This window comes from Bombina bombina, chromosome 6 (genome assembly GCF_027579735.1).
Source record: "Bombina bombina isolate aBomBom1 chromosome 6, aBomBom1.pri, whole genome shotgun sequence".
NCBI lineage: Eukaryota > Metazoa > Chordata > Amphibia > Anura > Bombinatoridae > Bombina > Bombina bombina.
Window position 1 is genome coordinate 362640272 of NC_069504.1, and position 27624 is coordinate 362667895.

At 38.4% G+C, this 27624-nt stretch overlaps 1 protein-coding gene across 1 annotated transcript in view; it reads left to right on the forward strand.

Moving 5' to 3' along the window:
• CDHR2 (cadherin related family member 2) overlaps positions 1-27624 on the forward strand; it is a 254823-nt gene that overhangs the window by 38191 nt on the left and 189008 nt on the right. Inside the window, exons 3-4 of the mRNA XM_053719262.1 lie at positions 16726-16791; positions 25060-25199. Coding sequence (XP_053575237.1) covers positions 16726-16791; positions 25060-25199 — 206 coding nt within the window. The remainder of the gene's footprint in view (positions 1-16725; positions 16792-25059; positions 25200-27624) is intronic.

A 27624-nucleotide genomic window follows, 5' to 3' on the forward strand; every position in this document is an offset into this window, starting at 1 on the left:
ACTCTGCCTGATAGGATGATAACGTCAACTAGATTACTGAGAGTATTAGGTCTCTTTCTAATTTGAGAAATATTAAACTATATTGGAGAGTATATGATGGTAATATGAATAGGTGTAAGGTAGTGGATTAATACCACAAAAACAATTCACCACATTGGGTGAATGACTACAGGTAGATATTAATGAAATGATAAAATACAATAACCTATTGATAAAATATATGTGTCTGATTATGGGAGAGACACTACTATTACAGAAGACACTGGACAATATCCTTATATACATGCCTGACTGAGCAGGGTCAATGAGCTTTCATAGTGGAGACACAGTGCACATTAGTGCTTTTAGATAGGCTGATGAGGAACCAATGGGCGAGTGATTACACAATAACCTTTTGATAGAGTGAATATGTCTGCTTATGGGGGGGGACAACACATATAACATAAGATACTGGACAATATCTTTATATACACGGTTGACTGAACAAAGTCGATGAGCTTTCATAGTGGAGACACAGAACATATTAAAGATTTCAAATAAGCTGATGAGGGACCTGGGTATCCTAATGTTTTAACAATCCCCCCTTCCTGGTATATATGTGTAGCCTACTACTGAGAAACTTCAGGAGGTTAAGCTATATTGGTATTATACACCGTTCGGGGGTTATGAGATGTTTCACCTACATAGTGGTGTTCCCACTCAGATAGATAATAGGCTAAATCACAAACATTTAACCAATAATAATGAACAATATACTATAGAGATGGCAAACGATTTTAAACATTATAGAAGTGAGTCCAGATTTTTGTGTTGAATTTAACCAACCATTATTAGCATGACTTCTTTATGTGTTGCGTATGAGCGATTTTATAAATAGTTAGGGCTATTCCTCGCTGTCACATTATACCTCTAGACTTCTGCAGTGATCAAGCTAAAGCTTCCCCTCTAGCTCACACCCATTAAGCAACAGTAAAAAATTGGGCTATATTTACATTATAAGCTAATCGGGGGTTATTAGACAATTTACCCTGTCGCATAATTAGTGATATACCCACTCATATAAAGACAGTCTAACCTGCAAACAGATAACTGACAGTAATAACCCATATACTGTAGAGAAGTCAGGCATTATCAAACATTATAGATGTGAGTCCCGTTTTTTGTTTTGAATTTAGAGGACTACTGTTAGAAGATTTTGGTCTGACCATTTATGTGTAAAACTCCCCCTGTACAATCCTGACAGAGCATCACTAATTGATTGATGTGAGTGCCAGCACGTCAGGCATTAAATCCCAAACAGGCTTATCTAATTCACTATGAATACGGCTCTTGCCGAAACGCGCCAGTTGCGTCTATTCATTTCACTTCAGCTTGTGAGCAGTGCAGCATTGTGTGCCTATCTGAGCTTGTTGTGTTTTTTTATTGTCACCACTGATTCATTATGCAGAGCCACCAATGATATGCTATGTTGTGAAGAGCCATGCATAAATTAACCATTATAGCTATTATAGTTATAATAAATAACGGTCATTGGTGGAGGGGCTTCTTGTATGGCTTTATAATGTTTCATTGTTCACTGTTTGTTGTCTGAGGAAGAGGTGAATACCTTAAAACGTCACAAAATAAATTGGTTTATCTTTATTATTTGAAGCACCCTGGTGTTAATATGTCTGGAGTCTGTGAGAGTGCTGCTGTCTTCAATTTGAATGAATATATATATATATATATATATATATATATATAACAACATTTTAAATTAGGGGGAGATAAAAGGTGAGTTTAAAATCCTCCACTACGCACAAAATATAGAAAAAATAACTCATTGTGTAGTTCATTAACAAATCTAGACAGGCCCAGAGGCTTGTTTTCCCACAGAAAACCTCTGAATTACATTGTTTCCAATGCAGCAAAGGATTCTGGGTAAGATATGCAAATTAAGTACACAATGACACACCTTTTTACTTCAGTCTGCTTTTCAGCAGGTTCCCTTTACGCCAAAGTATCGCTGTTCACACAGCTTATAAACTTAGCTAGGGTTAGTGCAGTGATTCACTGCACTAACCCTAGCTAAGTTTATAAGCTGTGTGAATTTATATATATAAAAAAAAAATTCTCAAATAAAGAAGAGGCACTAACAGGTCTTAATAGGCATAACTTTTTTTTTTTTTTTAAATCGAAGATTTTTATTAGGGTAATTAGCAAATCATGTTCATACAGAAGCAAAAAGACAGGTTATTTCAAACTGAACATATCTAAAAGCAGTAGTAAATCATGATAAACATTTTACAAGACGTGAATATCCTACTATATGGCTAGCATACCTCGGAAAAGTATATTACAAGATTTACATTGATACCCTATCGGTTTTTTCTTTTATAGGATGATACTATAGTACCTCTGTATCATGACATTCTATCTATTAGTATGATATTATGAACAGACATATATAGAGTCATTAACACTGATGAGAGATACATTTTTTCCCCCTAAGATGCGTAGTGCTGCTTTAGATAGAGTAAACATGGGGTAGATATATAATATAAAGAGAAGTGATTAATACTGTTTTTTTTAGATTTAAACCTATCAAACTTTACATATTGTCAGCTTCCTGAAAAGTTTATAAAACTTGCATAATAACAAACAAAGAATAATAAGAATATGAACAAGTTAGCAAACACAGTATTGCATGTAGAAAATAGAATGCTGACTGTGATACTCCAATATATCGATACTCTGCCTGATAGGATGATAACGTCAACTAGATTACTGAGAGTATTAGGTCTCTTTCTAATTTGAGAAATATTAAACTATATTGGAGAGTATATGATGGTAATATGAATAGGTGTAAGGTAGTGGATTAATACCACAAAAACAATTCACCACATTGGGTGAATGACTACAGGTAGATATTAATGAAATGATAAAATACAATAACCTATTGATAAAATATATGTGTCTGATTATGGGAGAGACACTACTATTACAGAAGACACTGGACAATATCCTTATATACATGCCTGACTGAGCAGGGTCAATGAGCTTTCATAGTGGAGACACAGTGCACATTAGTGCTTTTAGATAGGCTGATGAGGAACCAATGGGCGAGTGATTACACAATAACCTTTTGATAGAGTGAATATGTCTGCTTATGGGGGGGGACAACACATATAACATAAGATACTGGACAATATCTTTATATACACGGTTGACTGAACAAAGTCGATGAGCTTTCATAGTGGAGACACAGAACATATTAAAGATTTCAAATAAGCTGATGAGGGACCTGGGTATCCTAATGTTTTAACAATCCCCCCTTCCTGGTATATATGTGTAGCCTACTACTGAGAAACTTCAGGAGGTTAAGCTATATTGGTATTATACACCGTTCGGGGGTTATGAGATGTTTCACCTACATAGTGGTGTTCCCACTCAGATAGATAATAGGCTAAATCACAAACATTTAACCAATAATAATGAACAATATACTATAGAGATGGCAAACGATTTTAAACATTATAGAAGTGAGTCCAGATTTTTGTGTTGAATTTAACCAACCATTATTAGCATGACTTCTTTATGTGTTGCGTATGAGCGATTTTATAAATAGTTAGGGCTATTCCTCGCTGTCACATTATACCTCTAGACTTCTGCAGTGATCAAGCTAAAGCTTCCCCTCTAGCTCACACCCATTAAGCAACAGTAAAAAATTGGGCTATATTTACATTATAAGCTAATCGGGGGTTATTAGACAATTTACCCTGTCGCATAATTAGTGATATACCCACTCATATAAAGACAGTCTAACCTGCAAACAGATAACTGACAGTAATAACCCATATACTGTAGAGAAGTCAGGCATTATCAAACATTATAGATGTGAGTCCCGTTTTTTGTTTTGAATTTAGAGGACTACTGTTAGAAGATTTTGGTCTGACCATTTATGTGTAAAACTCCCCCTGTACAATCCTGACAGAGCATCACTAATTGATTGATGTGAGTGCCAGCACGTCAGGCATTAAATCCCAAACAGGCTTATCTAATTCACTATGAATACGGCTCTTGCCGAAACGCGCCAGTTGCGTCTATTCATTTCACTTCAGCTTGTGAGCAGTGCAGCATTGTGTGCCTATCTGAGCTTGTTGTGTTTTTTTATTGTCACCACTGATTCATTATGCAGAGCCACCAATGATATGCTATGTTGTGAAGAGCCATGCATAAATTAACCATTATAGCTATTATAGTTATAATAAATAACGGTCATTGGTGGAGGGGCTTCTTGTATGGCTTTATAATGTTTCATTGTTCACTGTTTGTTGTCTGAGGAAGAGGTGAATACCTTAAAACGTCACAAAATAAATTGGTTTATCTTTATTATTTGAAGCACCCTGGTGTTAATATGTCTGGAGTCTGTGAGAGTGCTGCTGTCTTCAATTTGAATGAATATATATATATATATATATATATATATATATATAACAACATTTTAAATTAGGGGGAGATAAAAGGTGAGTTTAAAATCCTCCACTACGCACAAAATATAGAAAAAATAACTCATTGTGTAGTTCATTAACAAATCTAGACAGGCCCAGAGGCTTGTTTTCCCACAGAAAACCTCTGAATTACATTGTTTCCAATGCAGCAAAGGATTCTGGGTAAGATATGCAAATTAAGTACACAATGACACACCTTTTTACTTCAGTCTGCTTTTCAGCAGGTTCCCTTTACGCCAAAGTATCGCTGTTCACACAGCTTATAAACTTAGCTAGGGTTAGTGCAGTGAATCACTGCACTAACCCTAGCTAAGTTTATAAGCTGTGTGAATTTATATATATAAAAAAAAAATTCTCAAATAAAGAAGAGGCACTAACAGGTCTTAATAGGCATAACTTTTTTTTTTTTTTTAAATCGAAGATTTTTATTAGGGTAATTAGCAAATCATGTTCATACAGAAGCAAAAAGACAGGTTATTTCAAACTGAACATATCTAAAAGCAGTAGTAAATCATGATAAACATTTTACAAGACGTGAATATCCTACTATATGGCTAGCATACCTCGGAAAAGTATATTACAAGATTTACATTGATACCCTATCGGTTTTTTCTTTTATAGGATGATACTATAGTACCTCTGTATCATGACATTCTATCTATTAGTATGATATTATGAACAGACATATATAGAGTCATTAACACTGATGAGAGATACATTTTTTCCCCCTAAGATGCGTAGTGCTGCTTTAGATAGAGTAAACATGGGGTAGATATATAATATAAAGAGAAGTGATTAATACTGTTTTTTTTAGATTTAAACCTATCAAACTTTACATATTGTCAGCTTCCTGAAAAGTTTATAAAACTTGCATAATAACAAACAAAGAATAATAAGAATATGAACAAGTTAGCAAACACAGTATTGCATGTAGAAAATAGAATGCTGACTGTGATACTCCAATATATCGATACTCTGCCTGATAGGATGATAACGTCAACTAGATTACTGAGAGTATTAGGTCTCTTTCTAATTTGAGAAATATTAAACTATATTGGAGAGTATATGATGGTAATATGAATAGGTGTAAGGTAGTGGATTAATACCACAAAAACAATTCACCACATTGGGTGAATGACTACAGGTAGATATTAATGAAATGATAAAATACAATAACCTATTGATAAAATATATGTGTCTGATTATGGGAGAGACACTACTATTACAGAAGACACTGGACAATATCCTTATATACATGCCTGACTGAGCAGGGTCAATGAGCTTTCATAGTGGAGACACAGTGCACATTAGTGCTTTTAGATAGGCTGATGAGGAACCAATGGGCGAGTGATTACACAATAACCTTTTGATAGAGTGAATATGTCTGCTTATGGGGGGGGACAACACATATAACATAAGATACTGGACAATATCTTTATATACACGGTTGACTGAACAAAGTCGATGAGCTTTCATAGTGGAGACACAGAACATATTAAAGATTTCAAATAAGCTGATGAGGGACCTGGGTATCCTAATGTTTTAACAATCCCCCCTTCCTGGTATATATGTGTAGCCTACTACTGAGAAACTTCAGGAGGTTAAGCTATATTGGTATTATACACCGTTCGGGGGTTATGAGATGTTTCACCTACATAGTGGTGTTCCCACTCAGATAGATAATAGGCTAAATCACAAACATTTAACCAATAATAATGAACAATATACTATAGAGATGGCAAACGATTTTAAACATTATAGAAGTGAGTCCAGATTTTTGTGTTGAATTTAACCAACCATTATTAGCATGACTTCTTTATGTGTTGCGTATGAGCGATTTTATAAATAGTTAGGGCTATTCCTCGCTGTCACATTATACCTCTAGACTTCTGCAGTGATCAAGCTAAAGCTTCCCCTCTAGCTCACACCCATTAAGCAACAGTAAAAAATTGGGCTATATTTACATTATAAGCTAATCGGGGGTTATTAGACAATTTACCCTGTCGCATAATTAGTGATATACCCACTCATATAAAGACAGTCTAACCTGCAAACAGATAACTGACAGTAATAACCCATATACTGTAGAGAAGTCAGGCATTATCAAACATTATAGATGTGAGTCCCGTTTTTTGTTTTGAATTTAGAGGACTACTGTTAGAAGATTTTCCATAAGCATGGTACACGGGATATATCCCAAAAAGTTAGGGTAGTTTCTCATTGTCACAGTGTATTTCTGAGCTCCTGCAGTGAGCTAATCAAAGCTTTTCCCCTAACCTACTCCGTCCTGATCCAGTTTAACGTCCTGCTGCAGAGATCCCGAATGTCAGATATAATGCAGAAGGGTAAGGATTTTGATGTGACCAGACCCACCTCTCTGTTCCACTTCTTCTTAATGATTCGCACAATTGGCTGATGTTTACCATCATGTAGCTGAGCCCAGCTGCGGGAGCCGGCCGCTCTCCCGCAATCCGGGGCCATGTGTGCCGAACGAATCAGCTGTATCTGACCATCGCAAATTGCCTTGGTATGTGAAGCAAGTGAGCCGTGCCTGGGGAGTTTCTCTGAAATATCATTTAGAGGGTTTCGTCCTGCCCTGGATTGGATCAAGTGTGAGGTCTCGAAAAGCAACCCAGCAGTCAGGCTAATATCTGTGTGCGCTGCTATCTGCGCAGCTAAAATGGCCCCCTGCATACTTTTTTTTTTTTAAACAATATTTTTATTGGATTTTACAATATTGCGCATAACAAAGAAGGTACAGTGTAATATACAAAAGCGAAATTGTGATTGTACACCTGCCGAAAACAAATGACCTACTCATCCTTTCAAGCATTTGTTATTAACATTGTACTGATACCATATATATAGTTTACAATCACCATACACTTATAGCTTATTAAAACATATTGATTTGTTTACGTGTCCTTCCATTAACAAAAATGAATCAAAAAAAGAAAAAAAAAAGGAAAAAAGAAAAATTCAAAAATTCAAAAATTAGGACATTTACATAAACTTATACGTAAATTTAAGGAAAAATTTAAAACTCAAATGTGAAATCTGTAGCAGGACCCTACAGTTAGAAAGAGAAGGGGGAAACAAAGTGGGACAGGATAGAAAGAAAGAAAAGGAAAAAGAAGAAATGCAGAAACAAGAGGGGTTAAATAGGGTTTTAATAAGCAAGGGTGGGTCTCTCTGGACAAGAGAGAAAGCTGTGATTCGTGTTTAGGAGTCCGGTTGTGTACCCAGGTAGGTTTCCCAGTAAAACTTAATATCATAAAATCTAGTAAGCAGTTTCTTTCGAAAGTACACATACTCCTCCTGTGATAAGAGCATGGTAGTATTCTGGATCCATTCTGTTCTAGAGGGAGGTGTAGGGGATTTCCACCTCTTAGCTATCAGATTCCTTGCACTGTTTAGTCCTATTTGCAAGAGTTTCCATCTAACTTTACACATTCCCTCTGGTCTATGATTCAGCAAGGCCATTACAGGGGTCAACACAAAAGATATGTCAATGATAGACTGAAATACCGTCTCAACTATTAACCAGAAAGGTTGTATTTTCTCACATTGCCACCAAATATGCGACATAGTGCCTCTCCCCCCGCACCCCCTCCAGCATCTGTCATCTACGGTAGGATAAATATGTCTTAAGCGTTCAGGGGTTAAGTACCAGCGAGTCAGGATCTTATGATTAAGTTCGAGAATTTTGGGCGCTGCAGAAGATTTGCGAGTGTTAAAGAATATGTTCTCCCAGTCCTGAGTTGTTAGGGGTGTCCCCAATTCTACCTGCCAACGTGTGGTATATGAAGGGAGAGAGTTAATCAGTGTATCTTCCAATAATCCTCTCGCTATTGATAGGGTTCCTCTAGGTATTATCTCTAGTAAGCACAATTTCTCGAATCTTGTAGTGGGTCTTAATAGGTCCGATTTATATTTAGAGTTGTGAATCAAATGTTTCAGTTGTGCATACTTTAGCCAGGAGGAGAAACTACCCCCCTCTACAACCTCCAAGTCTTGTCTTTGTTTTAATGTGCCATTAGTGGTCAATTTTATAAATGGTATTGTGTATCCCAGTTCGCCTCTAGTGTGTCTGTGAAACTCTAGGCCCCCCATAAATTCTGCGTTGTATGAGATAGGGGCTAACGGGGAGACCCTGGAGGATATGCCTAACTTGGAGTCCCTTAACGAGTCCCATTTTTCAAAGATATGTGTGTACAGCCCTGAGGCTTCAACTAAGGGTGGTCTAGCTCCTGGGGATATCCAGCACAGTGCCCCTGGGGTCCCCCTGCATACTTTTATGGTCGGCGCCATTTTCTGCTCCACCACTCCGAACAGTTTCTGTAAGATCCTTAAAGCTTCGTTCGACTTGGTTCTCCAGCTCTGACAGAAGTTTAAGAATCCTTATGTAGTGTCCCTCCATAGTGAGGTTGTAGCGGTATGTTCCTTTTTTACCCGGGGAACCCGGGGGGGGGGGTATGTAGTGAACTGTAAGTAGGCCTCCTCCTAAGAGTATAAACCATCCAGCTTGCCGGCTTCTAGACTTTGCAAAGTACTATTCAGGTCCTTGGTTCTAGGTGCTGATAGCTTGCCATAGGAATTCAGCTTAGTGGTAGCCCAAGGATGGTAAAATCAGCTTATAATACACAGTCTGTGAAGAGCCTCTGAATATGCGACCGATCCAGTCGGCCTCTAAGCCACTCCCCTCGGCATAACGTTTTTATTAGTTCATAAGTTCAGACTGAACTTATGAACTAATAAAAACTTTATGCCTATTAAGACCTGTGAGTGCCTCTTCTTTATTTGAGAAGTTTCTACCTACCTACCATAGAGTGCACCCAGGCAATGGGTTTTTGTTTAATTTTTTATTCATATTTTGCGGAAGAAGAAACATACATTGGTTGTCTATTTACAATATTGACCAACGTACAACAAGATATTAACAAATACAAATAATATGAAGAAGATGAATGACATAATAAAGGCTTATGAAATCTCTATTTTATAGCAATAGTATCTTAGGTGACCATTTAGGAGACCGCTCATGGGCCATTAGGGTATAGGCCATGAGTAAGGTGTGACAGTCACATTTGCGACCACTTTTCGGCCATATGATAAATAATAGTAGAATTTAGCAGTGGGTAAGCACTGCTTAAATTGAAACTCTAAAGGTTGAATTGTAGTATGAATTAGTGGAGATTAGTGGAGGAGGAGCCACAAAAATATAAAAATATAAAAAAATATATAAAGAAAACTTAGAGGTCTAGTAATACCCCAAGTCATTGCCAGGTGGAGATTAAAGAGTGTTGGGTTGTATAGCAAGCTAAAGAGCTCTAAAACTTATAAGGATCAAAAGGGCCGGGTTGACCTATGTTTCCTTAATAACACTATATACATGGAGCATAAACTAGTTTCAACATGTGCCTAAAGTGTACCACTAGTTATCACATAGTATAGGAAGATTATTACACCCAAGAATTTGGAATCTTTGTTGATGTTCTAAATCTGCAACTTGACGTTGAATGATATGGAAAAATATGGCAATATAACTGACAGAGTGATATAAGAATTTAAAGATTCAATGTACTACAACCTATCTACATCATGACAATCTATCATTAAATCTAACAAAAAGAGTAATATAACAATTAATCAGTACATAAAAATTTAATATAACAGTGTGCACATTTATAGAGTCAGTACTTCAAAAACGCTGCTAGCATAGGAACTGGTTAGCTAGTGTAGACAACATTTTCAGTATAGTGAATAAAACAGGTTCTAGACTAGCTTTTATAAAAGCTCATAATACCTCACCCCCCTCTGTGACATAACATCTATATTCCCGAACAGGAACTATCATAGTCAAGACAGTGTCATATAGGCTAAGCTTCAAGTATGTAAGTGACTAAAGTAAAAAAATAGTCCCATACATGTCGTAATATAGGGGTTAGTTGTCTAGTGTGGTGGGCATTCAGAACACAGTGAGTCAGACAAGTTCTAAAGCTAGTTACTTCAGTTTGATTTTCATAAAGAATCCATGTATTATAACCAGGCTACCTCATGACAATCTATATGCTAATCAGATAGGAACTTATAGCAATAAGACAGTGTAATATAGTCTAAGCGTCCCATATGCATGTAACCAGAGTGAGGACCTAGTTATGTTCATTTAATAGTATAGGGGTTGGCTGTCTAGTATGATGGACATTCATAACCCAGCAAGTCAAACAAGTTCTGAAGCTAGAGTGGATGAAGAGGAAACGATCTTAGCTATGATAAAAATATTTCTTTTAGGTTATGATTACAGCTCACGGCCGAAACATGTCAACCATTTAGTGCTTCACCCTTGTTTGCACTCTGAGCCTGTACTGCAGATTCTTCAGATTTTTTAACTCTGATGTCTCAATAAAGGAATATTTTTATCCTAGCAAGACTGTTTCCTCTTCATCCACTCTGATTACTACCAGTTACTAGGTCTTTGCTTGTTTTGCTCTTGAAGTGAGTTCCTACACCGGGCTAAGAAAGCCCTCACCCCCCTCCTAAGTCTACACGTCAATCCTGACGTCATCTCCTTACAGCTGAGTGCCGCTTGCTGAACTTCAGACAAAGGTTGTAACCAAAGGGTAGAAGTGGAAGCTTTGCTGAGTAAGTTCTCAGCTCCGTAAGGCATACGGATCCCTGGGCACCCTGTTTCCTCTGACAGACGACTTCAGCTGCATGATAGGAGAGTCAAAGCTTGCTAATCTCCCTGGTATGGATACGCTCAGATTTTGACAATCTCAGGGGTGAGTAGGCTATACTAAGACCCGGACATCTAACAAGTGTATATGTGTGTTTATACATTTTACAGGACATTCCCTATTCTATCATTATTATTACTGTCTCCAATGGTGTATGCTGTGGGATTTTCCTTCTCCTCTAAGTTCTGAAGCTAGCCATCTCAGTTTGATTCTCATAAAGATTCCATGTATCATAACCTACATCTTGACAAGCTATCATTAAATCTGACAAAAAGAGTAATATAACAATTAATCGGTGCATAAAAATTGGATACAACAGCGTACATATTTATGGAGTCTAAGTTTCAAAAATGTTCCTAGTATAGGAACTGGGTAGTTAGTATGGACAACATTTTCAGGATAGTGAATGAAACAGGTTTTGACGTCAGCCAACTAAGACTAGCTTCTATAGTAGCTCACAATATCTCACTCCCCTCTGTGACATAAAATCAATATTTCCAGACAAGAACTATCGTAGGCAAGACAGTGTCATATAGTCTAAGCTTTAAGTATGCAAGTGACTAAAGTAGAGAACTAGTCATATTCATGTAGCAGTACAGCGGTTGGATGGCTAGCATATTGGGCATCCATAACACAGCGAGTTAGATAGGTTCTAAAGCTAGTTACTCATAAGGAATCCATGTACTATAACCAGGCTATATTCTAGGCAGATAGGAACTTATAGTACATATTGATAAACAGTAGAGAGGATCTAAAATATATACAACAGATCAAACAGGTATATGGAGAGAGAGGTCCTTCATAATAAGTAACAGAGTTTCTATAACCCATACCGGATCTAAGGATAATCTGAATGCAATGGTGGGTTGCTGTACCTTTAAATGAGAAGCACAGTTCACAAGAATGTAAAAGTCCAGCCACCGAATCAGTGTTTGCGAATGTGATACTCGATTCACACAGAAAGAAAAGTCCAGCCATCAACAGTGTTATCTCCCAATCCATATAACCCTTAGCTACATCAGATGCGAATTCCGGAGCTCGCCAGAGGGAGTCGGCCACACCTCCCCGACTTGGGCCCTTATGTAGATGATCTAGATTTGTTACTTCACGGGGTTACTGGCTGGGAGGGATCAAGTGCTGCAAACTTTGCCAATCTGATGCTCTTCTCCTCTGATGTTGAAAATTCTATTGCATATAATGAGCTCCCAGTCTGTTCCGCAATGCCAGGGCTGTAGCTTGTAAGTTGCCGGGCGCCATCTTGAGCAAACGCAGATCTAATAGTGGACCGGAGATCAATGAAGCTCCCCTCCACCTTTCTCTCCAGCTCCTCCAGTAATTTAAGTATGCGTAGGTAGGGCTCCTCCATTATGTGACAGCGAGAAGATAAATACACCCGGCAAAATATAAAACCGGGTGGGGGGGGGGGGCGTTTGGTGTTAGTTATATGATTCAGACCTTTGAGTCTTTCAATAGTCAAAACATAAGGATAGTAGTATCGTCCGACTCCGAATCATCCCTCCAGTTGAATAGTTAGTAGATCATTAAAGGATGGCTAAGTAGCTGTGCGATAACCTATAGATTATTTATAGATTAGGAGCTATTTATATGAGTGCCTGAACATGGCTGTGGCTTGGACACGTCCCCCATAGATCTGAATCTGTTTTTTAAAGGGACAGTCTAGTCAAAATTAAACTTTCATGCTTCAGATAGGACATGTCATTTTAAACAGCTTTCCAATTTACTTTTATCATCAAATGTGCTTTGTTCTCTTGGTATTCTTAGTTGAAAGGTAAACCTAGGTAGGCTCATATGCTAAGCCCTTGAAAGCTGCCTCTTATCTGAATGCTTTGTTTGCTTATCACAACAGGGGAGTGCTAGTTCATTTAAGCCATATACATAACATTGTGCTCGGGGAGTTGTTTAAGAGTTAGCACAACACAGCACTAATTGGCTAAAATGCAAGTCAATATATAATAAATAAAACGTCATGTGATCAAGGGGCTGTCAGAAGATGCTTAGATACAAGGTAATCACAGAGGTAATAAGCAGGGCCGGATTTCCCATTAGGCACAGTAGGCATGTGCCTACAGGCGCCTTGCAGTGAGGGGCGCCTGCCTGTCAATAATTAAAAAAAAAAAAAATTTGTGAGGGCATTAATTTTAGTAAGAATTGTGCTGCTAGGTGCTTACAGAGTCGAGTGTTTATTGGGAATATGTTACAGCAGTTGAGGGAGCCATGAAGGAGAGAGGGGCAAATATTAAAACTAAACCCCTGCCATTTTCGCCAGGCATGTTTAGTTTCACTTTTAATTTATGTACTTATGTTGCCTCACACAGCTAAGCTCCATGCTGATGTGTAGCAGACACTTTTTGTTGAGGACTGAAAGCTTCAAAACAACAGGTTAGGACTGTACAAGGCTTCTAATGCTGCCTAGAATGACAACATAACAAGCAGAGCACTTTAACCCCTTGGCTACCAGAGAGGGTTGCAGTGTATTCACTTGTTATGTGCTGTAGGGCATTTTTATAGCCAGGGGGTTAAATTCTGCTTCAGGATGAATGTTTTTGTTCTATAAAGGCCTTGGAGGTGGGGAGGTTATGTGGGACTAGCTGCTCTGCTCTTTATTACAAGCTGCCAATTGTGATTTACAAATTTTACAGTCTTTAGGGCACTTTGACAACATATTTTGTAGACTGTAAGGCTGTAAAATGTGTATGTGTGTAAACTACTCACATGGCATATTTGTTTGTATGTATGTATATGTATGTGTATATATATATATATATATATATATATATATATATACATACACACACACACATCACATAAAAAATTGTTAATCTGTTCTTTTATCAAGTAAGTGTGGTATTTTTGTATTGTGGTAAATTGAATTTCTAAATTCTAATTTTAAACACATTTGTTGACCCCTGGATTACATATAATCTACAACATTCCATGTTTTCCTTTAAGAGCAACATCATATGATATTTATATTTCAGAACAAAATAAATGTAACATCTGTGTGTATTTGTACCAAAAATATCAGAGTTCACAAGATTTTTTTCATGTAGTGGAAAAAATACCTACATTTTATGTTTTCTTCCACTGGCTGCACAGGTTGTTGATGAGCTTGCATGCTGCTAGTTTTAATATTGCTATTGTTTACACAAAACTGTGTTTAACTCCAACAAAATGTTAAGCACATAGTCAAAGTCCAGAAAAGCAATACACTAATGGCTTGTAAGTAAACATGTGCTATGAGCCCATCTGGGTCTGCACAGATGTGTATTGCTGTCTCAGAACTGACATTGACTATGTGTTTAACTCTTTTGCAAAGGCTAACACACTTATGTGCAAGCACTAGTGCAATAATAAAATGCCCAGAAAACTGTCACATTTTATGTCCCTTTAAATAGGGTTTTCTTTAGAATATTTTGCATTAAAAGTTTAACATGATTTGTTTTTGTTATACATAATAGAAATTGTATGGCCATTTGTGTCAAGTGAATATTGATTTTTGGTGTAGCTTCCCTTACAACAAATATTGCAATTGGTGTGTGTATTTGTGTATCTCCATAAAAGGGAAAATGTAATTTTACATCTAATATTTATTTTTAGTTGTCCTAAATAATAATAAAAAAGTCCTCATTTTTTCCCACTTTTTTCTTTTGGGGGGGGGGGGGGGGGGGTAGGGGTGCGCTTCAGGTTTTTGTGACTACAGGCACCTGAGATGTAAATCCGGCCCTGGTAATAAGTATATTAATATAACTATGTTGGTTATGCAACACTGGGGAATGGGTAATAAAGGAATTATCTATCTTTTAAAACAATAACAATTCTGGTTTAGACTGTCCCTTTAAACTAGGAAGCAACCTTCAATAATCAGTTAAGAATGTGAATACACATCATAGCTATTTAAAGACAGTAACAACCTTACACTACAGTACATTGCAATACACTGCAGCCCTCTCTGGTGTCCAAGGGGTTAAACTGTGCTCTGCAGGTTATCTTTTAGCTATTGGCAGTAGCAGTTTTTTTTTCAAGTCTTTGTTACTTCAACAGAAATTGTTGGCCCCCACAATTAATAGCACTAAGCTTCTCTCTGTGATGGAGCTGATAGAGGGCCACATCTCAAGTGGAGGCGTATTTAGCAATCATGCTTGAGCGCTATTACCACTGAAAGTAAACTTTCAATGCGCACAGGATAGCGCACATATTACAAGTTGAAAGTAAAAAGTTAGCACGAGAGAGAAACCCGACGCAAGCTAACTGTAGGACTTAAGATATTGCAGCCACGTTAAATTCTTCTCTCCACAGACTTTAATTAAGAGCAAAACATCAATAAAATGCAACACCTATCACTAGTGTGTTAACCCAACACTGCATTAAACCTACAGCACTAACCCAAAGAAAGTAATAAATATTTTACATTCTTATGTTCTTCACATAGGGTAAGAAGTTATTTTTATTTATAAATATTTAACAAACATACTTGCTATTAATAATATTCAATACAAATGTTTCTTCTTTTTTCAGGTATTTGAATGGAAAGGGCTCCAAAGTATATATACATATGTATATATGTGTACACATATGTATATATGTATTTACATGTGTATATATGTAAGTATATTCATATATACCCATACAAACACATGTATACAGATATGTGCATATGTATATATACATACATACACATATTTAAATGTGTGTCATATAGATAACATTGGGCTCACTAATTTATGAGTCAGCACTAATTGCGTAATATGCAAGTCTGTCAAAAGAACTGAGATAAAGGGTCAGTCTACAGAGGCTTAGATAGATACAAGGTAATCACAGAGGTAACACTTTTCAAGTAGACTGTCCTTTAAAGGGTGGTATTTGCTAATTAAATGATTTGGGACTATTTGTCCCACTTTCTGTACAGCTGCACCTCTCTCCTAAACATCTGAAAATGGAAGGTCTGCCTTAGTTTTTATAGTGTGCAACAATGTAAATATTGCAAGTTAGACATGTTGTCAAAGTTTATGATTGGCTGTTAAGTCGATAGGGATGTCATGTCATGCAAAAAGCACGCAAATCTCCCATGTTGGATTTGGATGTTTGTTGCACAGTTGAAATTCTTTTTTGTATATTGAATTTTATTTTGTGATAATCCCCCAATATAATTTTTTAACAGTGTCAATATGGTGAAATTACCATTGAATCTTTTGAAGTTTAACACATTCAAGGTAGATTAATGGGAACTATCGATCTTGGCTGTGTTGAACTTCAAAAGATTGATATTTTTCAAATATCAAGCATGAACATTGTAAATGATAGAATCAAGCCTTATGTTTTAAACCTTTCCAAAGGAGCAAGATGGAGCAGTGACCAGTGACTTGGAGCTACATGTGTAGGCAACTTCTAAATTACTTTACAGTCATGTCCTGCTCAGGAGCTGTATTTTATTTGTGCATTAGAATGCTCCATTCAATCTATCCCAATTTGTTTTTCAGCTGGTAACATTGCCCCTGATATTACTACACCTGATACCATAGAGCTATATGAAGATTTTCCAGTGGGTATGTGTTTGAACTTTCTTTAAATGTATATACTTTAAAACATGGTTACAACCTTTGCTCTTATTTTTTACTCTTTTTTTTTCTTTTTTTTCCCCATCATCACTTCAACCTACTTTTACCTACCCAACTTTTTCTAAGCTGCATCTGTCCTATGGAAGGAACTCCTTTCTTTTCCTTTACACACTGTCCAGTCCTTTTTCAAAGATCTGAGATTTTTGAAGGTTTCTTTTTTCGGAGTTGCTCACTAGAGGTGTTCTATTAGGAGAGATAGCTTTCTGGCTGGCCATGTGAATATGAATTAAAGTCAAAATTAAACTTTCATGGTTCAAACAGAACATGCAATTTCAAGAGGACCTTTAATTTTTTCTATTAGTAAATTTACTTTATTCTCTTAGTATCCTTTGTTGAAATGCTGGGTGCTAGCTGCTGATTGGTTGTTACACACATATGCTTGGTGTCATTGATTTAGCTTGGTTCAACACATTACAACATTTTCTTTTATTTTATATCCCTTTAATGTTACTTGAAAAGTGTGCAACATAAAGTCAAATATGTACTCATAGATCATCCCCATTCTTCTCCAGATAAGGATGTGACCTGTGGTTGGTACACTATTTCTCTTGTAAGGTGTATCCAGTCCACGGATCATCAATTACTTGTGGGATATTCTCCTTCCCAACAGGAAGTTGCAAGAGGATCACCCACAGCAGAGCTGCTATATAGCTCCTCCCCTAACTGCCATATCCAGTCATTCTCTTGCAACTCTCAACAAGCATGGAGGTAGTAAGAGGAAAGTGGTGAAATGTAGCTGTTATCTTGCTTCAATCAAAAGTTTGTTATTTTTAAATGGTACCGGAGTTGTACTATTTTGTCCCAGGCAGAAAAATAGAAGAATCTGCCTGTGATTTCTATAATCTTAGCAGGTTGTAACTAAGATGCATTGCTGTTCTCACACATGACTGAAGAGAGAGGTAACTTCAGCGGGGGAATGGCGTGCAGGTTATCCTGCTATGAGGTATGTGCAGTTAAGATTTTTTCTAGAAGATGTGAATGCTAGAAAATGCTGCTGATACCAAATTTATGTAAGGTAAGCCTGAATACAGTGATTTAATAGCGACTGGTATCATGCTTACTTTCTGAGGTAATACTCTTTTATATTTACAATATAAAACGTTTGCTGGCATGTTTAAACGTTTTTATATATACTTTGGTGATAAAACTTTATTGGGGCCTAGTTTTTTCCACATTGCTGGCTTAAATTTGTTAGAAACAGTTTCCTGAGGCTTTCCACTGTGTTACTATGAGTGGGAGGGGCCTAATTTAGCGCTTTTTTGCGCAGTAACTTTTACAGACTGAGACATCCAGCTTCCTCCAGGAGTCCCCTGAATGCTATAGGACATCTCTAAAGGGCTCTTAGGCTTTCCAAAATCGTTTGTTGTGGATGGTAGGCCCACAGCAAGGCTGTGGCAGTTTGGTGTGACTGTTAAAAAACGTCTATATCGTTTTTTTTATCCGTTTTTTGAACTAAGGGGTTAATCATCCATTTGCAAGTGGGTGCAATGCTCTGTTAGCTTATTATACACACTGTAAAAATTTCGTTTGATTTACTGCCTTTTTTCACTGTTTTTCAAATTCTGACAAAATTTGTTTCTCTTAAAGGCACAGTACTGTTTATTATATTTGCTTGTTAACTTGATTTAAAGTGTTTTCCAAGCTTGCTAGTCTCATTGCTAGTCTGTACAAACATGTCTGACATAGAGGAAACTCCTTGTTCATTATGTTTAAAAGCCATGGTGGAACCCCCTCTTAGAATGTGTACCAAATGTACTGATTTCACTTTAAGCAATAAAGATCATATTCTGTCTTTAAAAAATTTATCACCAGAGGAATCTGATGAGGGGGAAGTTATGCCGACTAACTCTCCCCACGTGTCAGATCCTTTGACTCCCGCTCAAGGGACTCACGCTCAAATGGCGCCAAGTACATCTAGGGCACTCATAGCGGTATTAGCCAGACTACCTGAATTTAGAGGAAAGCGAGATAGCTCTGGAGTTAGACGAAATACAGAGCATACTGACGCTTTAAGAGCTATGTCTGATACTGCCTCACAATATGCAGAAGCTGAAGAAGGAGAGCTTCTTTCTGTGGGTGATGTTTCTGACTCAGGGAAGATGATCCAACCTGATTCTGATATCTCTACATTTAAATTTAAGCTTGAACACCTCCGCGTGTTACTCATGGAGGTTTTAGCTGCTCTGAATGACTGTGATACAATTGCAGTGCCAGAGAAATTGTGTAGACTGGATAAATACTATGCAGTGCCGGTGTGTACTGATGTTTTTCCAATACCTAAAAGGTTTACAGAAATTATTACTAAGGAATGGGATAGACCAGGTGTGCCGTTCTCTCCCCCTCCTATTTTTAGAAAAATGTTTCCAAAAGACGCCACCACACGGGACTTATGGCAGACAGTTCCTAAGGTGGAGGGAGCAGTTTCTACCCTAGCAAAGCGTACTACTATCCCTGTCGAGGACAGTTGTGCTTTCTTAGATCCAATGGATAAAACGTTAGAGGGTTACCTTACGAAAATGTTTATTCAACAAGGTTTTATCCTACAGCCCCTTGCATGCATTGCTCCTGTTACTGCTGCTGTGGCGTTCTGGTTTGAGTCTCTGGAAGAGGCTTTACAGGTAGCGACTCCATTGGATGACATACTTGACAAGCTTAGAGCACTTAAGCTAGCCAATTCTTTTGTTTCTGATGCCATTGTTCATTTGACTAAACTAACGGCTAAGAATTCTGGTTTTGCTATCCAGGCGCGCAGAGCGCTATGGCTTAAATCATGGTCAGCTGACGTTACTTCAAAGTCTAAGTTGCTTAACATTCCCTTCAAGGGGCAGACCCTATTCGGGCCTGGTTTGAAGGAGATTATTGCTGATATCACTGGAGGAAAAGGTCATGCCCTTCCTCAGGATAGGTCCAAATCAAGGGCCAAACAGTCTAATTTTCGTGCCTTTCGAAACTTCAAGGCAAGTGCGGCAGCAACTTCCTCTAATGCAAAACAAGAGGGAACTTTTGCTCAGTCCAAGACGGTCTGGAGACCTAACCAGACCTGGAACAAAGGTAAGCAGGCCAAAAAGCCTGCTGCTGCCTCTAAGACAGCATGAAGGAACGGCCCCCTATCCAGTAACGGATCTAGTAGGGGGCAGACTTTCGCTCTTCGCCCAGGCGTGGGCAAGAGATGTCCAGGATCCCTGGGTGTTGGAAATTATATCCCAGGGATATCTGCTGGACTTCAAGGCTTCCCCCCCAAAAGGGAGATTTCACCTTTCACAATTATCTGCAAACCAGATAAAGAGAGAGGCATTATTACACTGTGTACAAGACCTCCTAGTTATGGGAGTGATCCATCCAGTTCCAAAGGAGGAACAGGGACAGGGATTTTACTCAAATCTGTTTGTGGTTCCCAAAAAAGAGGGAACCTTCAGACCAATTTTGGATCTAAAGATCTTAAACAAATTCCTCAGAGTTCCATCATTCAAGATGGAGACTATTCGTACCATCCTACCTATGATCCAGGAGGGTCAATACATGACTACAGTGGATCTAAAGGATGCTTATCTTCACATTCCGATACACAAAGATCATCATCGGTTTCTCAGGTTTACCTTCCTAGACAGGCATTACCAGTTTATAGCTCTTCCCTTTTGGTTAGCTACAGCCCCAAGAATTTTTACGAAGGTTCTGGGGTCGCTTCTGGCGGTCCTAAGGCCGCGGGGCATAGCAGTGGCCCCTTATTTAGACGACATCCTGATTCAGGCGTCAAACTTCCAAATTGCCAAGTCTCATACGGACATAGTGTTGGCATTTCTGAGGTCGCATGGGTGGAAGGTGAATGAGGAAAAGAGTTCTCTATCCCCCCTCACAAGAGTTTCCTTCCTAGGGACTCTGATAGATTCTGTAGAAATGAAAATTTACCTGACGGAGTCCAGGTTATCAAAACTTCTAAATTCATGCCGTATTCTTTATTCCATTCCTCGCCCTTCGGTGGCTCAGTGCATGGAAGTAATCGGCTTAATGGTAGCGGCAATGGACATAGTGCCGTTTGCCCGCCTACATATTCTGGAACTGAGAGCGATATTCAATGCTCTTCAGGTTTGGCCTCAGCTAGCGACAATGAGGTTCATCAGATTTCAGTCGGACAACATCACGACTGTGGCTTACATCAAACACCAAGGGGGAACAAGGAGTTCCCTAGCGATGTTAGAAGTCTCAAAGATAATTCGCTGGGCAGAGATTCACTCTTGCCACCTATCAGCTATCCATATCCCAGGTGTAGAGAACTGGGAGGCGGATTTTCTAAGTCGACAGACTTTTCATCCGGGGGAGTGGGAGCTCCATCCGGAGGTGTTTGCACAATTGACTCATCGTTGGGGCAAACCAGAAATGGATCTCATGGCATCTCGCCAGAACGCCAAGCTTCCTTGTTACGGATCCAGGTCCAGGGACCCCAAGGCAACGCTGATAGATGCTCTAGCAGCGCCTTGGTCCTTCAACCTGGCTTATGTGTTTCCACTGTTTCCTCTGCTCCCTTGTCTGATTGCCAAAATCAAGCAGGAGAGAGCATCAGTGATCTTGATAGCGCCTGCGTGGCCACGCAGGACTTGGTATGCAGATCTGGTGGACATGTCATCCTTTCCACCATGGACTCTGCCGCTGAGACAGGACCTTCTACTTCAAGGTCCTTTCAACCATCCAAATCTAATTTCTCTGAGGCTGACTGCCTGGAGATTGAACGCTTGATTTTATCAAAGCGTGGTTTCTCCGAGTCAGTCATTGTCACCAGGAAAATCTATCATAAGATATGGTGTAAATATCTTTATTGGTGTGAATCCAAGGGCTACTCATGGAGTAAGGTCAGGATTCCCAGGATATTATCTTTTCTCCAAGAAGGATTGGAGAAAGGATTGTCAGCTAGTTCCTTAAAGGGACAGATTTCTGCGCTGTCTATTCTTTTGCACAAGTATCTGGCGGATGTTCCAGACGTTCAGGCATTTTGTCAGGCTTTTAGGTTGAATCAAGCCTGTGTTTAAACCTGTTGCTCCACCTTGGAGCTTAAATTTGGTCCTTAAAGTTCTTCAGGGGGTTCCGTTTGAACCTCTTCATTCCATAGATATCAGACTTTTATCTTGGAAAGTTCTTTTTTTGGTAGCTATTTCCTTGGCTCGTAGAGTTTCCGAGTTATCTGCCTTACAATGTGATTCTCCTTATCTGATCTTCCATGCAGATAAGGTAGTGCTGCGTACCAAACCTGGGTTTTTACCTAAGGTGGTATCTTATAAGAATATCAATCAAGAGATTGTTGTTCCGTCTTTGTGTCCTAATCCTTCTTCAAAGAAGGAACGTCTATTACACAATCTGGACGTGGTTCGTGCTTTAAAGTTTTACTTACAAGCTACTAAAGATTTTCGTCAAACATCTGCTTTGTTTGTTGTCTACTCTGGAGAGAGGAGAGGTCAAAAGGCTTCGGCAACCTCTCTTTCTTTTTGGCTAAGAGTGCAGAATTATTAGGCAAATTAGTATTTTGACCACATCATCCTCTTTATGCATGTTGTCTTACTCCAAGCTGTATAGGCTTGAAAGCCTACTACCAATTAAGCATATTAGGTGATGTGCATCTCTGTAATTAGAAGGGGTGTGGTCTAATGACATCAACACCCTATATCAGGTGTACATAATTATTAGGCAGCTTCCTTTCCTTTGGCAAAATGGGTCAAAAGAAGGACTTGACAGGCTCAGAAAAGTCAAAAATAGTGAGATATCTTGCAGAGGGATGCAGCACTCTTAAAATTGCAAAGCTTCTGAAGCGTGATCATCGAACAATCAAGCGTTTCATTCAAAATAGTCAACAGGGTCGCAAGAAGCGTGTGGAAAAACCAAGGTGCAAAATAACTGCCCATGAACTGAGAAAAATCAAGCGTGCAGCTGCCAAGATGCCACTTGCCACTAGTTTGGCCATATTTCAGAGCTGCAACATCACTGGAGTGCCCAAAAGCACAAGGTGTGCAATACTCAGAGACATGGCCAAGGTAAGAAAGGCTGAAAGACGACCACCACTGAACAAGACCCACAAGCTGAAACGTCAAGACTGGGCCAAGAAATATCTCAAGACTGATTTTTCTAAGGTTTTATGGACTGATGAAATGAGAGTGAGTCTTGATGGGCCAGATGGATGGGCCCGTGGCTAGATTGGTAAAGGGCAGAGAGCTCCAGTCCGACTCAGACGCCAGCAAGGTGGAGGTGGAGTACTGGTTTGGGCTGGTATCATCAAAGATGAGCTAGTGGGGCCTTTTCGGGTTGAGGATGGAGTCAAGCTCAACTCCCAGTCCTACTGCCAGTTTCTGGAAGACACCTTCTTCAAGCAGTGGTACAGGAAGAAGTCTGCATCCTTCAAGAAAAACATGATTTTCATGCAGGACAATGCTCCATCACACGCGTCCAAGTACTCCACAGCGTGGCTGGCAAGAAAGGGTATAAAAGAAGAAAATCTAATGACATGGCCTCCTTGTTCACCTGATCTGAACCCCATTGAGAACCTGTGGTCCATCATCAAATGTGAGATTTACAAGGAGGGAAAACAGTACACCTCTCTGAACAGTGTCTGGGAGGCTGTGGTTGCTGCTGCACGCAATGTTGATGGTGAACAGATCAAAACACTGACAGAATCCATGGATTGCAGGCTTTTGAGTGTCCTTGCAAAGAAAGGTGGCTATATTGGTCACTGATTTGTTTTTGTTTTGTTTTTGAATGTCAGAAATGTATATTTGTGAATGTTGAGATGTTATATTGGTTTCACTGGTAAAAATAAATAATTGAAATGGGTATATATTTGTTTTTTGTTAAGTTGCCTAATAATTATGCACAGTAATAGTCACCTGCACACACAGATATCCCCCTAAAATAGCTATAACTAAAAACAAACTAAAAACTACTTCCAAAACTATTCAGCTTTGATATTAATGAGTTTTTTGGGTTCATTGAGAACATGGTTGTTGTTCAATAATAAAATTAATCCTCAAAAATACAACTTGCCTAATAATTCTGCACTCCCTGTAATCCGCTTAGCCTATGAGACTGCTGGCCAGCAGCCTCCAGAAAGGATTACAGCTCATTCTATTAGAGCTGTGGCTTCCACATGGGCCTTTAAAAATGAGGCTTCTGTTGAACAAATTAGCAAGGCCGCGACTTGGTCTTCGCTTCATACTTTTTCAAAATTCTACAAATTTGATACTTTTGCTTCTTCGGAGGCTATTTTTGGGAGAAAGGGTTTACAGGCAGTGGTACCTGCCTTGTCCCTCCCTTCATCCGTGTACTTTAGCTTTGGTATTTGTATCCCACAAGTAATGGATGATCCGTGGACTGGATACACCTTACAAGAGAAAACATAATTTATGCTTACCTGATAAATTTATTTCTCTTGTGGTGTATCCAGTCCACGGCCTGCCCTGTCATTTTAAGGCAGGTATTTTTTAATTTGAAACTACAGTCACCACTGCACCCTATGGTTTCTCCTTTCTCTGCTTGTTTTCGGTCGAATGACTGGATATGGCAGTTAGGGGAGGAGCTATATAGCAGCTCTGCTGTGGGTGATCCTCTTGCAACTTCCTGTTGGGAAGGAGAATATCCCACAAGTAATGGATGATCCATGGACTGGATACACCACAAGAGAAATAAATTTATCAGGTAAGCATAAATTATGTTTTTATGTCCCTTTAATGTTACATCACTCAATTCTCTCAAAATCATTTTGCACTCAAATATTTGAAATAACCAAATCAAAAGCCATAGAGGGCAATTTATAGCCCTTTTATGCAGAATTTTATTTGTGCAAAGGAAATTGAAAACTCATGGTAGACAGATTCTAGATCTTAACAATTGGGGTACTAACCAAAAAGCACATCAATAGTCAAGCAGGGCGATGATGGTCACCATCTTTTATTTCTTATGTAAATCTCCAGTTGATCTGTTTACTTGTACTGGGAAGAGACAAAGGACATATGAACTTGCAATGCATGACTACTGACACATTTGAGAATTGGGAGTGCTACAATATTTAATGGGGAAGCTTAACAACTCCAGCCTCCTCATAGAGCAGCCAGTGATGGTAGACTGTTTATTCAACCAAGATTTTGGAGCTACTGCATTTTATTTGTAACATCCGTTCACTTTTCTTTGTATTTTGTTTTTGTGTTTTTTTTTCCACATAAGGGAAAGAAATACTCTACATTACAGCTAATGATCCGGAAAATGACACACTCACCTATGGTATAGAGGGGGATGACGCTTTTCACTTTAAAGTAAATCCCAACACGGGTGAGCTGCAGCTTGCTTTTCCTTTGGATTATGAGGTAAGCTTTAAAGAAAACCTGGTTTTACCCAGCAAATTATTATGAGTAAAGGTTTGCTATGAAAAAATAAAATACAGCACAAATAACAAGCAGATATTTTGTTGGATAATAGCTGCTTATAGTTGTATGTGACAAATTGGAGCATTCATCTTATGCACATGCGCAGGGTATCAGTAATTTCACAGCATATATACAATGATTTCATAGAGTAGAACCACCCTGCATCTTTTTATGCAATGAAGAAGGAGGGACAGCTGTGAGAGCTCCTAATTTATAAATGGTGTAATGTAGGACAACTGGGACTCTGCTATTGAATTGTTGCGTCAAAATCATGAAGGTTTTAGGGTAAGCTTTTAATATATAGCAAGGTCTTGCTATGAGCAATCCTGATTCTAAACAGCTAAATTTTTCTTTGCAATATTTAAGTAACAATATTTGTAACGCTGCAACTTTTTAATTGGGACATTATGATATGTATTTACAAATTTTGAAACTGGCACTAGGAATAGTGGGTTTAGGGATAGGTAGATAAATTATCCGGTGCTGACCCTAAATATATATATGCAAGAGGGGTTAGGTAAGGGAACCAAAAGGTTTAGGGTTTATTTAGCACTCATCCCTAAAATTGTGGAATTTAAAAAATTGAATTTTTAATAGTAACCATTTAAAAAAAACCAAGGAGAATCCTTGATAATGTACCCTCGCTAAAACTGTGCACCTAGCCCCCCTGTTTCCTGGCCGATAGCAGCTCCCTCGGCTTCAGGTGTCAGGGACTAGGGACAGTGTTAAAACCAAATGTAGATGCACAACAAAGTGCTTTCCGTGAGCACAAACGCGTTTCGGCTGTATTAATCAGCCTTTCTCAATGTGAACAAGTAAGCCGAGGCCCGGGTGCCACCCCTTTATGTAGTGCTGGTAAGGAAGTTCATAACCAATCCCTATCTCACATTGACGTCCGCCCATTCAGTGACCAATCCAGAGCGGTGTGTGGTAGGCGCGATTGTCATTTGCGGTGTAATTGGATCCAACATTTTTTGACGTACCAATCATTAAGTCTGCAGTGTTACAATGGGGACCGGCTGGTCTATCAGATAACAATCCTTTGTAAATATCGTCATTGGATGTAAACAATGGCATAAGTCCCTTTATGCAACTAGTTACTGCTCAATCTATAGGTTGTTATATCATTATTCATATGTATGACTAATATACACATATCCATAGGCGTTATTTGCCGGCTTAGGTGCTGCATGGCTACTTATTTGCTGGCTTAGGTGCTGCGTGGCTACATCAGAATCAAACTAATGTGGCAATCCATGTGTTATGTCAGTATATCCTGTCTCTATCAAGGATCGATATATATATATACATGATCGTTATCCAGCGGCTTAGGTGCTGCATGATTAGATCCAGTCCATGTTATGGAACCTGTGTGGCAATACCTATGTTAGTTGTTATGTGTTATCCTTCTATAGATATTTGTTTATTCCTTAGCGTATGGTCAATAAGAGCATATTCTCCCTATGTTAATTTAATACAGTATCCTTTCTATTCAGTACGCTGTATAATCCCTTAAGGTTCCCCCTTAATTTTGTACTGTGTGAGCGTTCATAGTGGAGATTATTATGATCCTATTTCTCAGACATATTTCTACCTCTCATTGTACACCTTAGTATATTCCGAATTACTTGAGCATATACAGATTTATAATAAAACATAAGTTTTGGTTCATTATCATTTTAGGGCCCAATATACTAATTTCGGAGTACGGAGTTTTACTAGGTTGTACCTATGTTTCATTTTCTAAAACTCACTATACATATTCTCCTATTCAGGTACTGCTCATTTAATTGCATTAGTATGAAAATACATATACAATATAAAAGAAGCTCATATGTGTAGTAAATGGTATGAATCATATTTTTGAGGGTAGTGACGTTAATCTGAGTCATTGGCAGTTGGATTCCAATTTGGAACATTATAAGGGAAATGGTAATGTGAACTTCTCAAAAATATATAGCACTACGGGCGGCACTTTAAAAATGTGTTGTCCGTTGTTATTAATTTAAAGACAATTATTGATGAATATCTTAGTATAGTATAAATTTACAGTATCATCAGATATACTTGTCTATTACATTAACTTCTGAATACATGCAACATTAGAAGTTGCTAGACAACACATGAAGATGAATTTTAAAATTAGAGACCACCTATTTCTGATTTTTCTACCAGTCTCACAGGAATACCCAGTAATTGTTTGCTTCGTTCATCCCATGTGGCATAACAGAGTTTAATTTAAATATCCAACCTGTTTCTTTTTGTAACAGAGCATTTTCGGTGTTGCCACCTCTGATGCCAGGTTTCACCCTTTCAATGCCCCAGCATTTAAAGGATGTTGTTTTGCCTGCATGATGTGACAGAA